Source organism: Rhyacophila brunnea, unplaced genomic scaffold, assembly GCF_057557595.1.
Source record: "Rhyacophila brunnea isolate RB1 unplaced genomic scaffold, BYU_Rbru_1.0 scaffold_19, whole genome shotgun sequence".
Classification (NCBI taxonomy): Eukaryota; Metazoa; Arthropoda; class Insecta; order Trichoptera; family Rhyacophilidae; genus Rhyacophila; species Rhyacophila brunnea.
In genome coordinates this window covers 34,146,561-34,165,746 of record NW_028232848.1, presented here as the reverse complement: position 1 = coordinate 34,165,746, position 19,186 = coordinate 34,146,561, and the positions used below count along the sequence as shown (strand labels likewise).

The 19,186-nt window shown below is 32.5% G+C and overlaps 1 protein-coding gene across 1 annotated transcript; it reads left to right on the top strand.

The window, feature by feature from the left end:
• The first annotated feature begins 9,250 nt into the window (after positions 1 to 9,250).
• On the top strand, positions 9,251 to 16,091 carry LOC147072918 (uncharacterized). The gene is made up of 2 exons (XM_085946216.1): positions 9,251 to 10,091; positions 15,567 to 16,091. Exons 1-2 carry the CDS (start codon positions 9,294 to 9,296, stop codon positions 16,005 to 16,007), a joined length of 1,239 nt encoding a protein of 412 aa, XP_085802342.1. The 5' UTR covers positions 9,251 to 9,293; the 3' UTR covers positions 16,008 to 16,091.
• Positions 16,092 to 19,186: the final 3,095 nt, after the last annotated feature.

Here is a 19,186-nt window from a genome sequence, read left to right as displayed (position 1 = left end):
AAATGGACTACTCTGTTAAATGATAATGATACGTACGCGCGTTAGAAGTTATACTTCTTTGGCATCATAAAACAAAAGCCGTTATCTGAGTCTATTAATATTACAGTGGATTAGGTTGATGAAAACGTACGCGATTCATCAGTGTCTCATATAGCACATAATAATAACTGTAATTTAATTATTGTATTGGACCAAAACTCATCTTTGCCACACAGCGGTTATAATCGATTCACAAGTGCCCATGTTGAATTAATAAAAAAAATATTTTTTAATATATTTTTTGAATTATTTACCAACTCAACATTGACAAAATTAATTTATTTATTGATATATAATTTTACTCATAAATAATACTTACATAAATAGGTATAGCCTCAAATCTTGATACACAATCTTTACAATGAAAAATAAATATACACTCCAATATAAATAAAGTTTTATGGTACTATTTTTTAACCTTGTTTAACCTAACAAATAATCCAGTTTATCGGCTATTTTCAAAATGTGTTTTCCGCTGTATTCCGTATAACCGAACAGTACCAGTTTTATGAATATAAATTAACAGTGTAGAATGTTAGTCTTCAGAAATTTGTTTATAAACATATATAATTATTATGACACAATATCGGTTATGTTTACAACACGTGCTCTTTACTTGGTTGTATTGAACGACTTACTAAATGACACTATGCGCATGCGTATGCACCCTTGAGACCGAAATGAATATATGTATAATAATAAATTATTGTTACATCGGCGCGCGCAACTTCGTCACACGCCATAAATACACTCTGATCTGTTTTCCCAAACGCGCCAAAAGAAGAATAACGTCAAAAACAATACTGCCATTCCACGAAAAAGACTCAAAAGTATATTTTTATCATAATATTATACAGAACGACTAAGTTAAGATCAGTTTTAGCGATTTATTGCATAGACCCTTCAATATTTCACTTGCTTTTATTACGTGCACAAAAAACACTAAGAGTTTCAACATATTCTGAGATTGGATATTTTATTAAGAGCGTACTTCAGTAAAACGGCAAATAATTTTCAACAGTAGGTGCGACGAAATTTCTCACTGGTCGCCAATCGGAGACAGACAGTCGAGGTGTCCGAGCGTCGATGATTTGTTTTGTCATTGCGTCGGATTAAAATATTCTTAAATCGTGTAAAGATGACTAAAAAACATTACGTATGTATTTAAAAAAGAAAACAAGTCAATGAATATACTATTATTATTAGTAATATAACAATAAACATAACATTAAATGAACGCATGTTGGATTTTTATGACTAATTATATTTCGTTCGGCACGCGTCATTTGCACAATCCGCGCATCGCCTAGCCACGATCTTTTTAGACCATGCCTCAACTGAAGTATAGCCTTAAGGCTTTATGAAAATAATATCAGTATTTTTTTACAATTTTAGTAATATTATCGTACAGTGGCGAAGGGCCGAGGTAGGCTGTTAAGATCAGACATAAATAGTGCACATAAAACTATGTCAGTCATACGAAGTTATTTTTATCGAATCAAAACTATAATTTACAGATGATGTTGATTAGTTTTTAAAAAGTAGATAGATAGTGATGTAGATAATCGTAAAATAATGTTCGTTTATCTATAAAATATCTAAAATTATAAACCATACACAATTTTAGATATTTTATGGATAGAACAATATTTTTTATCGATTATGGTTTGGTTAGGCCTTAATGAATTAAAAAAAAAACCAACCAACACCATCTGTAATACGTAAATTCTTAATTAAACTAAAACAAATAAGTATGACTAAAAAAGTGTGCACTATTTTGTCGGATCGCATATAGCACACCTAAACAATTATGGTTTGGATTAGGCTGGGTTTTATTAAATTTTAAAAACTAACCAGCACCCCCTGGAAATTGTATTATTAATTCAATGAAAACAAATAATTATGATTGACAAAGTTCACTGTGCACTATTTATGTCGAATATTAACAACCTACTTCCGCCCCTCGCCACTGCAGTATCACAGAACCATTGACGTCCTTAGGCAAAGTGCCACCCTTATGCAATTTGAAATAACACTTTCGGAAAATCTCACCCGTTGGATGTCTTTGGACTTTGCATTTTTAGTAATGTCAGGTTGGTATGTATAGACTCAAAAGATAAATACTCTCTGAAATATGTCATAATTTAGATTCAATATCCGTACATATTTAAGATATTTTCTGCACAATCTCAATATAGTTAAGTACGATAGATTGTCTCTGGTAGATAGAGTTTTTTACCATTAATTTTCTTACTATGATTAATTTAAAAAAATGCCGAGAAAGACAATTACATAGATAAAAATAATTGCACAAAAGATAAATATAATAGCTGAACGACTAACAGTTCAATGAACGGTTATTTTTTTACAACGTTTTTCTTAGCTCGTATTCTTATTTGTCCGGTACAAATCTTTCAATCGATTTTTAACTAACTTCCCGACTCGCTAGACATTTGAAACTTTTAGAATATATCAGAACACGATGCCAATGCATTTTTTAATACTTTAAGCCATCTTTGAGTAGAATTTAATTCATTTTCAGTTAATTCTGTTTTGTATGAAAAGTTATTTCGATACCATATCAACTAAATTATTTATATATACGTACGTTACTATGGAAATCAATATGAAATGACATTCATTATTCAGTATTTCTATCAAGTACACTTTTTTTTGATCGTTTAAGCTAGTCAAGTCAAGTTTATATGATTCAACAGAAAATTTAAAAACGTTGTATATATAATTCATTTTATCTTGTAATTATTTTATTATTATTAAGCTATGAAGTCTTACCTGAGGCTTATTTAGATGTACATATTTTATACACTACAATAAATTGTAAAATTCTATGTACATATACAAGATTAATATTAATAAATTTAAATTATTCATAATGCAGGTTGCATAAATGTCTCATAATCATTTTGATACACAAAAACGATGTGATGTTTGTCTGACCTATAAACAGTTCAATATTATGTGGTGATTGATAATTTTGATTTCTTAAATTTTAAAAGTACCTTTGACTTTGACCATCATAAAGCGTACTTTACCAAATAACATGATATATATTATCTTCTTTGTCGCTTCTGCATTTCCATAGTAACGCACGTATATATTAATAATTTAGTTGCTAGGACCCCTAGCAACCAATAATGGTATCGAAATAACTTTTCATACAAAACAGAATTAATTCAAAATGAATTAAATACTACTTAAAGATGGCTAAAAGTATTTAAAAAATGCATTGGCATCGTGTTCTGATATATTATAAAAGTTTCAAATGTCTAGCTAGTCGGGAAGTTAGTTAAAATCATTAATTGAGTTAGCATTTACTTGGTAGAATTCCATTTTACAAGAAATGAAAATATAATTAATATTAATAGTAATTATATTTTCATTTCTTGTTAGTTAAAATCGATTGCAAGATTTGTACCGGACAAACAACCACCAGACAAATAAGAATGCGAGCTAAAAAAAACGTTGTAAAATAGAATTTTAATAAGAGAATACTTAATGCATGTAGGCAGTTCGGCATGTAAGTGAATATGTGGCTAATTTGAAAGGTTTAGCGCTATATGTAGGGCCGTCATATCGAAAGCAAAAGTATTGATGCCTTGTATCGGTATTGTATCGGAAGAAAGAATCGTTACTTTTTGACGGCCCTTGCCATATTGTGTAGAATAATAATGTATTGTAGACAAACAGACGTCCTGCCCAGTGTTGCCATGTCTTCTGAAATTTGGCCAGGAACAGAAGAAATTAATTATGATATTTGTGTTGAATAGAAGTCACTTTTTACATATTTTGTTAAAAGACACTTGTGAGATTATGTCAATATGCATGCTTTCACCAAGCACAATCGTTGAATTCCATATATGTTTGTCAATCTACTGATATTTTGAAAAAAACAAAAAAACTACCTACTGAATTTTGAAAATTTTAGTTGGCAACACTGCGTCTGAATAAGAAATATTGTAGTTTCCCGCCTTTTCCGCTGTATTGGCGGGGAGATAGTATTTTTAAATAAATTCAAGGTTATCAACATAACCATGATACGCGTCGAGACCAAAAGTTGCGCACAGCGTTTGACAATTTAATTCTGACCTCTAAAAAATAGAAAAAAACAACATAGGTACTACCAGTTGCGTCCGAAAATAAAAAAAATCAGGAGGAGAAACACCGTTATACTTGAAAAAAATATAACAGGTGGGTACCACTCACGTCTACACTCTTTTCGATGCGATGAATAATGAATGCTATTTCTTGCTTCTTTTCTTTCGACCATGTCCGATCCTAATAGGATCATATTATGGGCCTCCACAGAGCAGAGGTTCATATTAACAAATTTTGTTTTTACGAGAAGTGGATGTCAGCCACTTGCTCAACCTATTAGGTCCATACTCTGACTCATACACAAAATGAAAAATTATATGTGTACTTGCCAGAGCCAGGATTCGAACATGGGACCCAGGACGCTATAGGCCAGCGATTAAGCCGCGCGGCCATCGTGTTACCCACTAGTTTTATATCATAAGCAAAGCAATATTTTACCGATCCTAATAGGATCATATTATGGGCCTCCACAGAGCGGAGGTTTATATTAACAGATTTTCTTTTTACGAGAAGTGGATGTCAGCTGATAGCATTAATCGATACCGGCTATACGAAGCAATGCGAGAATTTGAAATTCCGACGAAAATAATTAAACTTGTAGAGATGACAATGACACCAGTACAATGCCGGGTAAAGCTTCAAGCGGAAATATCCGAGCCATTTGTATCACTGAATGGCCTAAGGCAAGGTGACGCTCTGGCATGCCTTCTTTTCAATATTGCGCTATAAAAGGCGATACGGGATGCAAAGATTGATGCCCGTGGCAGCGGCACGATATTTACTAAGCCTGTGCAGCTGCTGGCGTATGCCGATGATATCGACATCATTGCCATATCAGAATTGGCGCTGAAAAAGGCATTCACAGCACTAGAAGCCTCTGCCAAAAGAATGGGTTTACAAATAAACGAGGCAAAAACTAAATACATGCCTGTCTATGTCACACCACGAGAAGTCGCACCAAAGTTAGATATTGGTGCATACAAGTTTGATACGGTCGACAGTTTCATATACCTTGGATCTCTTGTAACTCGACATAATGATATTACAGAAGAAATCAACAAGAGAATCATGTCTGCGAATAAATGCTACTTTGGTATGTTAAGACATTTTAAGTCCCGCTTACTATCTCGTCGAACTAAAAGCACTCTTTACAAAACACTTGTAAAGCCAGTGCTCACCTACGCATCGGAAACCTGGACATTAACTCTGCGAAATGAACGAGCCCTGAACATCTTTGAAAGAAAAATTCTCCGCCGTATATATGGACCGATCAGGGATGGCACCAATTGGAGGAGAAGATATAATGCTGAGCTCTACGGACTGTACGAAGATTGCAGCGCAGTTCAATCAATTAAGATTGGGAGACTGCGATGGCTAGGTCATGTGCACCGTATGAATGACAATGAACCGGCAAAGAGAGTGATGTCCAGCAATCCAATAGGACGTAGAAGAAGAGGGAGGCCAAAGATTCGCTGGTTAGATGGAGCTGCCAGTGACTGCCGTATTCTGGGGGTACCAAATTGGAAAGCGGCCACACTGGATAGGGACAGGTGGAGGGAGCTGTTGGAGGAGGCCAGGACCCACACCGGGTTGTCGCGCCCCTGATGATGATGATGGATGTCAGCCACTTGCTCAATCTATTAGGTCCATACCCTGACTCACACACAAATTGAAAAACACGACGTGATAGTCCAACGCTTAAGCCGTGCGGCCACCGTGGGTGTTATATAGGGTAACAATATTCATAACTAAAGAACCCGTCGTTTTAAATACCAATATAGATTCGTAGGTATTTATTTCGATACATCAGGTGTATTCACGTGATTTTTTTTAATTTATGAAAATAACGAAACTTTAATACAATTGGTATAATACATAATATATATATAATATATACCTTGTATGATAAGTGATTAACCGGAGTGCGCAGCAGAGGGATTCATCGTGGGAGCTCTAATTATGCGATCGCGCAACAAAGACGCAAAATCTTTTGCATGAAAATGTACGTGCGTCAGAGATAGACATCTTAAATGCGTTACAGATAGACAGATAAATGCATAATTTAATAATATAAATGATGGCATTTGAAGGTCACGGTATAACGAGGAGCTGTACACCTTTATGGGGCCAAGAAGATCAAGTGTAATATGAAAATGCAGGGACTGCGCTGGATCGGGCATAGATTGTCGGAGGAAATACTAGAAAGGCGGGCTATAGGGTATTTTACAAAGAATAGGGGTAGTTATTAGACAGTCTTCCAACCGGCTTCTTGCTATATATCGTCTCTGTTCTGGCAGAACACACTAACTGGAGAATACTAGTTTTGAGTAATTTGACTTTGAAGTTCTTAAAATGTTTGAAATGGTCTATCATGTGAGTTTATTAAGTAATCGTAAAAAGGATGACTTTAAAATAAAGACTGTTTATTTATTAAGAAGGTTTCCAGACGGTAAAGTTTGAAATAAGGAACATTTTGGTATAACTAACTCAATATGTCATTTTTTCGAATTAATGTCTTCTGCCAGAACAGTGACAATATAAAATACAATATATTGGAAACAAAATTACCCTTAGTTCGTATTAAAGACAAGATTGCACTCGAGGTGAGATTATTGAGTTTATTGCATTTAGTATTGCGAGAAAATAATATTATAAAGATATCTAATATGGGCAGGTTTTATTTATTTTATTTAAAGAAAGAAAAATAATTATGTACTTAGTTTATTGTGGAGCTTTATGTACAGTTCATGCAATGTGTAAAAGTATATATTATTATGTACTTAGTAAGTATTATTAAAAAAAATATTAAAATACACATGGAAAATAAAATAAAATAAAGATAACATATTATCTACTTTTTAAGTAGATAATCGTATATTAATAAAGAATACAAATAATATTAATCAGTGCACAGAGGCGTTACATTTTTTTTCAAGATTTCAAGAAACTAGCTTGCACTGCGCAGCTATTCTTAACAGCACTTTAGTACGTTTCGGTTATTTTAATTGGTCCAAATTAACACGGAAGCCATTTCATACACAAAGCGTTATTATCGGCTATCGAAGATTATCTAGAATAATTGGTAAGTTTTTGTAATACGGTGAAAATTAAGGTTGGTAGACATGCGTGTGAAATACGTCTCTATTCCGTCAAATTCGGGTATGTTCGTGCCGGTGAATTCATCTTTTTTTTCACCCGAACCTAGAAATGCTCGAAATTTTGATTGAAACGTCAAACAACATAACCTACAATTTTATTAGCCAGTGGCGAAGACTCCATACTAGGCGATCATTTAAAGCCTACCTTCTTAAGAAAAATAGTTTTTATTTTCATATTAACGTATTTATATAATCACAAATAATAATATATTCAATATGCCCCAAAGACATTTATCGTATAATTGTCATAATTTTACGATCTTTTCCCATATTTCAATAAGCACCATCTATGGCATCTCTTGAAAGTTTAAAAAAATAAAACACGCCGCGTTTCACTTCACATATTGTATAGGATTATTTTTGCGTTAATCGACGGGTTTTTCAATATGAAGTTTTTTTCTCATAATTTCAAAATGTCTGGCGTCCCGCATACAAATGTGCAAGCTGTTTCGTTAGCGCTTGCGTCGCGAGAGCGCATTTATTCAAAATAATTAATAAAAAGATAATTTAAAAAAATAATTTCTATGCCATTAAATCACATAAATATGTATTGATAAAAATATAAAATAATTTATCTCGTGATTTTTATTTATTCATTAGTTCACTCGTTAGACAATTTAGATATCTGATATTGTACCTACCTAAGTCTGTGTTTTAAATATAGAAGTATTTTAAAATGTCTAGTTTTACGGGTTAAATTATAAATTGTTATGGAACATAATACATATACAACAACGGATATTTTCATACATGATAGGTAATATATTTTGAGCGTATGTTACGTTTATAAATGTTTAGGAAAATACATAAGTAATTCAAGCTAATTGCTTAGTTTTATGAACTAATTATAACAAACCAATTTAGCTTTTGAAATTTCTACGTTTTAGCGTACCTATTCATATTGGGTTATCTTCTTATTTCCCGCAAATATATCTGACATGCATGGTTACTACCACAGCCTACCTCTTTCAAAAAGTCACCCTTCGCCACTGTTATTAGCCATGTCATTGCAGCATGTAGTAAAACAAATTATCACGTTACTAGAGTAGCCGTCACGTAACTTTGCCATTTGAAATAGATTTTTTGAATTAAAACGTGAGTAAACCAATCAAGGTACTTGGAATTTACTAATACAATTATACGGCGTACGTGAGTAAACTAATCAAGTGCCTGGCCTTTACTAATACAATTATACGGTTGCGTATACACACAAATCCTTGTCACTGTGTATAATGGCAAGGTTATCTGGAGGATACTCTACTAGACACTCGATATTTGACTCATGGGGAACTAGGTATATTCATAATAATTTTTAATTGTAAGCCATCGGGAGGGGGCGGGGTTAAGAAAATCTAGTAGCTGACATTAACTTTCACGTTTAACCCGCCTTCTACTGCGGACTCCCCCCGTACTTTTCAATGAACGTTCCGTATATCCAGACACTCCGAAATTTGAGTTTAGCGATAAAAACCGGGCCTGCAGGTATAACTAAGAGTACTGACCTACGATTTATTGTCGCATTCACAAGAAGTTATTGAATTCGTTCGGTCTAATAGTCAGCGTCAGTGTTCGTTTATGGCATCCGCGCTGCTTTGTCTATTAGATAATGCCGCATCAGAGAATTAAAGTAAAGATTGGTTGCACTAATACATGGGTGCTTTGAGTCTTCTAGTGACCACAGGCTTTGCATATCGTATAATGTTGATAAGAACTGGGCCACCACGTTGAGACAGCTAAATTATCGGGGTCACGATTCTCAGTCATGAGGTCGTGACGTAGAGAAAGAAGAAATACTATTCCATTCACCAAATATAAACTGTATTAGTTCGTGACTCGAAAACCCCCCCTTTATGTGCGCGCCTGATAATGTAAGTACATAAATTGGTTGCCGGTTTGTTTTCAAAACACAACTTTTTCCTTGCAGTATCATTCGAGCATTGAACGAAGTAACTTCATTGATTTTATATCGAAATTGTTATAATGACTCTGACAGACGAATTAATTGAGTTGCCTGATGAGCACACGAGGAGTGCAATTGAAGATATTATCAAAGCAGAGAAGCTTCATGATTATAAAGTATCTGTGACAAAGGCAACTGGTAAAGGAGAAAACTTTCTTGGTATAATAGACAGAGTCAAAGTGTCCGGTACAGATGAAAAAGGAAAACAAAAAGAAATAAACTTAATAGTTAAAGTACCGCTAGATTCGCAGATGTTGAGAGAAAAGTTTTCGATTACTCTGCTGTATAATAGAGAAATTCGAGCGTATGAAGTTAATTTACCAAAGTTGTCAGAGTTTCAAGACAAGTTTAATATTTCACAAAACGAAAAGTTTAAATATACTAAATGCTATAAGACAAACGGGAGTTACATGAAGGAGTTTCTAATCCTTGACGATTTAAAAGAGAAGCATTTTGAAATGGCTGACAGAAAGAAATCAATGGATTTAAATCACTTAAAACTTACCGTTGTTACATTGGCAAATTTCCACGCGCTGTCGTTTGCTATGAAAAAGGTGAATCCAGAACTTTTTGCAGAGTTGACCGAGAATTTGGAGAATCCTCTCATATTAAATTCTGATTCGTCGAATTTTTATGATGTTGTCAGTGAGAGAGCTATTGGAGTGCTGGAAGATGCGACGTGTATAGAAAAATTAAAGGTTTTTTCGGAGGATTTAGGTAATAAACTGGATTATTTTGTGAGTCCATCTACGGCTGAACCGTATAATATTATTTGTCACGGAGATTGCTGGATAAACAATTTGCTATTCAAATATGAGGTGAGACAAATTCTTTACATAATTTACTTTGCGTGTATTTATAATTTGCATGTTAATACAGTGTGGTTTATCATTATGATTTAAATCAAGTCGTGTATGTGTAACGCCGAATGTGCGAAATTGACTATTACATGAAATGGGCAAAATTTTGCCTAAATCATGAAAAATGCAAGCCCGTTGCCTTATTCATGAATTAGACAAAATATCTGCCGAGTGCGTGAATTCTGAAGTATTTTTTCTGCCTAGTTCATGCATTGGGAAAATTAGATAGTAGCGCTACAGTGGTGTTTTTTGCAACTAATCAAACTAACCAAATGTGTCAAATGTCATTGATTATATAAAAATATACCAATCAATAACTACAATGACGTTCATATCCATTTACTATGCCCAAAAAAATCTAGAACTATAAAATGATAACGGAAGAATTTTATTAAAATGTATTTTCGCGATTTGATTCGTGCTTGGGTATCAATCGTGCAATGGTCGATTGTATGTTTGTGATAGTATGATTTGATAGTTTGTTGACACTTGTTAGCTAACCTCAACCGACATTCAGTTGAATTCAGAATTACGAAACCTAACCTAACCTAATAATAATAATATTATATCATGTCCAATTATAACTAAAAAAAACCATCCGTATTAAATTTACTTTTTCTACTGTCATGTTGACAGTTTAAGAATTCCATACCCTGGCGAATTCACGCACTCAGCAGATAATTGACCTAATTTATGAATAAAGCAACGGGCTTGACGATTACATGAATTAGCCAAAATTTTGTCCATTTCATGTAATAGTCAATTTCGCACATTCGGCGTAACATAATATGCATTATCAATGACAATTAATGTTACGATCGTAAATTTAACAACAGGGCCGCAGAAAGGCACTATCGCTGCCAATCGGGCCACGCGCCACAAGTCTCCTCGGGTGTTTCAATCAGCGTTGCCAATTTAGCGTTTTCTTGCAGAAATCTAGAATTTTTTGATACCTCAGCAAATTGCAAGCTTTGATAACAGCTTTAATTGTGGTGAAAATACGCTAGATATTTAGTTTATTTATTTTCATGCGCATCAAATTTTTGACTATCAGATACCCACTTAATGAAGGAATAGTGCAGGATCCCATAGACTTTTCGTATACAAAATATGCGGAACGCATTCTGACAATTACAAAGTTTTAATATAATGTCGATGTTGCCAGGCGATATTAATGGTCAATTTTTTTTGTTGAGGTTTTAATTATTTTTCTTATAACCCACCAAAAATTGTTCTGAGTTCTTCAATAAAACCAAGACCGAATCAGGGATTTACTTCTAATATTTATACTATTGAGCCTATTGATTTTCTACAACTTGGCTATGAGTTACGAGAACATAATTTGTATCCAAGACAAATGACGAATGAACTTCTACCAAACTATTTAGTTAAACCATGCAAATGTAATTCTAACTGCCGTACATTATCATGTAGTTATAAGAAATCGGCTTTGACATGTATATCATTGCGCAAATGGATAAGTAGTGTTTGTAAAAACTGTGATCATGATATTTAAAGCAGTTTGAACACTTGTCTTGTTGTTTCTTTTTTTTAATAAATGTGTAGGTACTTAGTGTGGTTAGTGGTTATCGTTATTTCATTTATTCACCTACCTATATAATAAATATGCAACCTACACTGTTTCTGGATTAACCATAATACTAAAACTAATGTCATATCCATAGATATAGTAAAGAAACCAGTCTGGTTGATTCTATACAAAAATGCTACTAAATAAAATAATTTAAGCCAAGGAGAATCCTACGAATCGATAATTTTGAACACATTGCACTACCGGCTATCTTTATTTTTTCAAATGGGGCGAACTTTTCTACGACCATGCTGATGGCATGGTACAATTATTGCATTTTCAATCAAGCCCTGATTCGGTCTTGGTTTTATTGAAGAACTCAGAACAATTTTTGGTGGGTTATAAGAAAAATAATTAAAACCTCAATAAAAAAAAACCACTAATATCGCCTGGCAACATCGACATTATATATCTTTGCGACCCCTACAATCTATTCCAATTGTCAGAATGCGTTCCGCATATTATGTATACGAAAAGTCTATGGGATCCTGCACTAGAAGGTCGGTACCTATGTTAATAGCGTGAGAAATAAAATATAATTTAACGCTTGAAACAATATGAGCATTCGTGGCTTTATAGTGAAATGGTATCATATAATTTAATGTGTGCTTAGGTATGAGGCATCAGATTGACGATTAATGAAATGACATGAAACGAGAAACTTGAATGTCGTTGACACAATATAAATATTTGTTGTGAATTTTGAAATATATTTCTGATAAAATGTATAGTTTTTACACGTATATACATTTTTCGATTTTTTCACTTTTTCCATATGCGAAAGGAAATGTATTGAGTTCGTTCTTGATAGAATAAATAAATTTACTTGCAATTTTATTTTAACAAAATCTAGTGTTTTTTCCTGCCAAGTAATTCGTTTTCGTAACCGGTATGGCAATTTTTTATCAACGATAGTTGGCAACACTAATTGCAATAACAAAGTATAATATTGTTAAGTAGGTTTTCAATTTCAATCAGATATTTGAGAATATATAAATCATTTAAAACTAAGGGTAGTAGAATCATAAGATCTTCATTTAAACATCGACAACCACGTCATGTTTGTAATGTAGCTATTCAATAATCAGGTTCGCTACTGAAAAACACATTAAAAATTAGTTCATTTAAGGGCCCACATGCCCAACGTAGGTCAAAATGGAGGGTTTATGGTATTTTCAGAGCATAACCCTGGACATTCCTTAAACGTTGTAAATAATCTATTTATATAATTTTGAAGCCTTATTATCATTTATATTTTTTTTAAAGACTTGAAGTATTTTTATTACATAAAATAGTATTCTTTCAAACCTCTCGATCTAATGTTTTAGAATAATATAGTCATATTTCAGCACATCCTGTCCAGTGGTGTTAAGTTTTTTAGATTTATTAATTTTTAAAACCATTTATAAAACCATTAGTAAAATTAATGTTAACATTGTATAGTGAAATAATTATGATAAAAATTATATTTATAATCACCGTGATCCCAAATTAGACAACAGTTAGGCATTTTATTACTCAATGGGCACGATTAACACATTTGAAGATAATTCTAAAGATATTGATTATAAGCAATGTCTTTGACCATTCAAATGTGATAAAACATCCTACGAATAATGATTGTTTTATAATAATTATTGACCTAAGAATAAGGTAGTATTTTTTTTTTTGAAATATACCATTTCTACTGACATTTCCCAGTGGTAAAGCTTTTATGTGCCATTCAAAATTGTAACTGTTAGTGAGTCAGCAGTGGATTCGACCGGCTGAAACAATGAGTTCATTGTTTCTTTTACATGTTAAATCTTGTTCATTTCTTAAGTTTGTTGCATCATCTTTATTGTTCCTTTCTAGTAGTATTCCAATATATAAAACACTCTTCAGCCGGACTTCTAATAAGAAACACATATTGTACCTAGTAATATTCAACCTTATATTAGTATACCAGTAATAATATGTTATGTGATTTTGTGTTATTAACCGGAAATAATGGACAACATTAAATACAATTAATAATATCTTTTAATAATTCCAACCCATAACAAAGCTACAACATACGGCCGTAGCCATAAATTTACAAACGATAAATGAAGTAGGGAGTAAGATCATGTTAACATATTATATCTAACTATATATAGTTTATAATTATAAAAAATGTGGCTACTCAAAACTAGATTGAAATGGCAGCACAAAAATAATATTGGGTGGTTTCTCAGTGAAACCACTAGGCAACAAAGGATTAAAAGAATACTATTTTATGTAATAAAAATACTTTATGCAGTCATCAAATGTTTAAAATAAATATAAAGAATAATAAGGCTTCAAAATTATATAAATAGATTATCTATAACGTTTAAGGAATGTCCTGGCTTATGCTCTGAAAATACCATAAAATCTACATGGCGGACGTGGGCCGTTAAATAATATGTCAACGAAAAATAAATTAGTAGGTAGTTTAAAATTGGAATAATTACCCGATAAAAAGACACGAAAAGATCTTGATAATGCTTCAAATATACTCTATGACGATCGGTCATATATATGTCGTAAAACCCGTTTCTTATGTTGGCGTCCTGTGACAGGGTGTCACTGAGTGTAAATACGATGTCATAGCTGTCATGCAATATGTATGTATAAATGTCGGAAAGGCATAGATTTGATCATAGACACTAAAACGCTCTTAGCATATATGTGCCCGATCGTCATATAGTCTATTTGAACCTTAAGATAGAAAAGTAATTTCGGTAAATTATCAAAATGTCAGATAAATAAATTGTTACAATGTAGGTATAAATAATAATAAGTGATCTATTTACGAGGTAATGGGACGATTTGGCGCCGCCAACTGGCCACGGCTGAGTGGCCTCCGCTAACTGGCCGCCGGACAACTGGGCGACGCACGATCAAATTAAATGCGCAAAGGAATAGACGTACTTTACGATTTGGTAGAGAAAGTAGACAAGACAGTCTAATATGCGTCTATCTACTTAGTAGTTGTACCTAATACATTTTGCGCTAGACATATTTGTATTACGGATTGAGAATTATTATGCCTTAACAGTGACGTCCCTAGATAAAATGCCGCCCCTAGGCTACGCCAAAATGCCGCCTCATTTTTTATCATCCTTGCATGAGTCCAATGACTAAGAAATGTGTTGTAAGGACTAAGGATACATTACTAACAAAATATCAGACTAATTATTCGAAAATTTGCACGTGTCGTTTCTGGTCACCAAGGACGTCGAACGACAACGGAAATAAAACTAGATATCACAAACCCGACAAAACCAGTGAGATATGTTCGTTATTACTAAGTTTCTATAAGTTTCTATATATTCCAAATGAGTTTCTTCGATTTCCCGCCCTTCGAGTAACTGCCGCCCCCAAGCGATGCTCAATCTGCCTACCCCCATGGGACGTCACTGTGCTTTAAGATGTTAGAATTAAATATATTTTAATCAATCAATATTTGCTTGGATTTATATTTACAACAAATATTTGAAGTAAATACTTAAAGTATCTTTAATATATTATGAAATTACAAATAATAAGTACATTCTACTTTTAATGCTTCAGTGGCATGATTGATTTAGAATTTAAGTGTCAACTAACCATTTTGTTGTAAATCAAAGACGCCGTCCATATATACAGCGTTAGGCGACATCGTGAAAAGGCGCATTTATTCAACCATATATATTACATTTACGCTGCTTTGGAATTGATGTTATGAGTCACACACGATGTTCAAATTAAAATTTAACTGCTATTTTTTCAACCTAGCTGTAGCACATATTTTCATGTGATTACCTACTAAAACTTATACATAATTTTTCTTTTTCTAGGGTTTGAAACCAATTGACATCATGATGCTCGACTGGCAAGTAATGAGATATACATCACCAATAATCGACCTGGCATTCCTCTTCTTCACTAGCACAGACGAGAATATACGGCGAGAGCATTTCCACGACATGATTGAGTTTTACTACATGTCTTTGACTGCCAGGTTAGCCTTGATGGACGTGAAGTGCGAGGACGTTTTCCCTGAAGTCATCTTCAGGGAGCATTTGAAGCTGCTGCTACCGTATGGCCTTGGGATGTCATTGATAATTTTACCATCGATAATGAGCGAGGAGGATGACGTAGTGGATATGGATGCCTTGCTGAAGAAAGACAAAATCGATTTGAGTGACATACAACTTGAAAATGAAAAGTCATCCAGTCGCTATGAAGTTCGGATGAGAGGAATTGTTAGAGATTTTGTTCGGTTAAATCTAATATAAATGCCTTCTTGAACTTTTTAAAGTCAACAATCTTTAATTTTTTAATTATAATAAATACATAAATAAAAAGCCTTTTTATTTCTTACAAACAAAAGTAAATGACAGTTAAATGACTATATCTAATGAATATATATATAAAACCTATGAATATATTTATTATGTATAGGTATATGTTACGCCAAATGTGCGAAATTGACTATTACATAAAATGGGCTAAATTTTAGCTAATTCATGTAATAGTCAAGCCTGTTGCCTTATTCATGAATAAGGTAAATTTTCTGCCGAGTACATGAAGTCGCCAGGGCATGGAATTCTTAAACTGTCAACATGACAGCAGAAAAAGTAAATTTAATACGGATGATTTTATTAGTTATAATTGGACATAATATAATATTATTAGGTTAGGTTGGGTTGGGTTAGGTAAGGTTAGGTTAGGTTAGGTTTTGAAATTCTGAATTATTCAACTGAATGTCCATTTTGAGGTCTATCAAACAAACTATCAAAAACGTACAATCGACCATTGCATGTACGATACCCAAGCACGAATCAAATCGCGGAAATACCTTTTAATAAAATTCATCCGTTATCATATTATAGTTCTAGTTTTTTTGCGCATAGTAAATGGATATGAACGTCATTTTAGTTATTGATTGGTATATTTTTATATTATAATCAATGACATTTGGTTAGTTTAATTAGTTGCAAAAAATACCACCGTAGCGCTACTATCTAATTTGTCCAATGCATGAACAAGGCAGAAAAATTACTGCGGAATTCATGCACTCACCAGATATTTTGTCTAATTCATGAATAAGGCAACGGGCTTGCATTTTTCATGATTTAGGCAAAATTTAGCCCATTTCATGTAATAGTCAATTTCGCACATTCGGCGTAACATATATATCTATCTATGGTTGTATTATCTACTTATTTTCTAGTTTATATAATATTAATTATTATTATTTTATATATATATATTAAGATTTTTTATTTTTGTATATAATACTATTAGATTATGTTTATAAATTGAACAATGGTATGTAATTAGTTTGTTTGGTTTGTAAGAATTCCCTCTTCGGGTGAAGGCCGCCTCTAAAGTGTTAATCTCTGGCCTCTCTGGTTTCTTTCTCCATACCCGTTTGATTTCGTAGCTAATTATTCGTCTTGTTTGGGTTGGCCTATTTTTGCATTTAGGTCGCCCATTATTATAAAAGTTTTATGTGCTTGGTTAATAGCTTTGTTTACATTTGTATAAAAAGTATCAATTTTTTTCTTCTTTCGCTATTTTTTAATTACTTACCTACTATTACTGCATACATACATACACTAGTATGTGTATCTATGTGGTGCAAACGTATAGACTGCAAAAATACACAATATTATGTGATTTCTTAATCTCAATGTTTTTTTAAGTAAATAGATTCGTATCGTGGTTTTTTGTTACTATTTTCATGATATAATAAATACTCATTGGATTGATTTATTTTCCAAAGGCAAGAAGAGAATTTTAAAGTATTAATAATTTATATATTTTGTTATTTAAATTTACTATGCAGCGCATGGAAATTTCTGCCGTAGAACCAACATCATACCACTAAGCAAGGCATCATCCATATAATGAATATGAATGAACGTCTTGCGGAGTAATATTTTACGTGTAAATAGTTCGCGCATGTGCAATTATTTATGTTTTTAAAATCGAATTTTAAAATAAATAAAAAAACAAAATAGCTTATCAATATATCGCACCCGGGGAATAATAGTGGCACAAGTCCAAATTTAACATTTTGAGTTAAGTATTCAGAAATGTTCCAAGATATCATTTCTATTCGCAAAAATAGCGGCATAATTCTTAAAAATATAATGGTGGCCTTTTAAAAGCATTTTTGTCATTATCATCATGTCATTGTCATCATGATCATTGTGCCATTGTTATTGCGGATAACATTCAAAATGAGATGACTCAAGTGTGCCAACTTCACGCTATTATAAAGGAATTTTAAAAAAACTGATTTAAGGGGGAGAGGCACGCCAGCAGAGAACCTAGCGGAAAAATACGAAGCTTGCAATTTGAGATTTTTTTTTGATAATTTACAATTTCAACTGTATTAATTAATAAATATGTACCTATCTGAAAACATTAAAAAGATTTTTTATTTATTTTTTAATTTAAAGATAAACTGGCAATTGTAAAAAAATGTAATAAAATGTGAATTCGTTGCATGGTCAAATCTTAGTATTACATTATATTTTATGGCCATATTTATTATTAAAATTTAGTTTATTAAGTGTTAAATTTTCTGTCGTTTAGATTTTTGAGTAATTCATCATTTTAATATTTTTTATATATATTTTAAAAAACATCGACTTTTATAAAAATATAAATGTGTATAACTTGAAATCCTTATTATTTATATCAAATCGAGCTTCAATATTGGGACCATGCTTAAAATAAAATTTGATATAAATAAAATGCAACCATACCCTTTACAGCATTAGAAACACTCAAATTTTATGTTTGAACTTAGCTTGCTCAAAAATAACCAGAATGGTCATGGTTCACTATGCTTGTGAAACACTCATATTATATACACATACATTGAATATGTCAGAAGGCGAATCCTGGAATACTAAACTCTCATTAATCATAATGTATGTTATGTTAAAAGTTAAGATCTCCTAAAAACTTTGAAACAAAATAACACAAAACCTTATTGTTTTTTGTAAAAATAAGTGTGTACTATCAAGTTTTTTAATAAACTTTATTAAAAAATGTAAATTAATGTAATGATTTTCATAATAATTCCCGAACCGGAGCGCCATATTCAATTTTTCCACAAGATTTAGCGGTAGTTAGGGATTGCAATACCGAATGAAAATTTCAATACCGGTTTTACGGTATTTCTTATTGAATACCGGTATTTCTTAAACATTAAAAAAACAAGTAGGTGCTTATCAATAAATATAGCTATTAAAATCTTTTTAAAATATTATTTCATGGCAAAAATCTACATAGGTACCTACATTTTATATGTTGACATTTAAAAATGTGTATTGATCATAATTGTAGAACTAGTGATTTTTTTACAAATAATTTGAATATATTGATAATTTTAACTAAAGCCCTCAAAAGTTCATCAAGTGCAAATATGTCCGGCTGCAGGAAAAGCTTCTTAAAT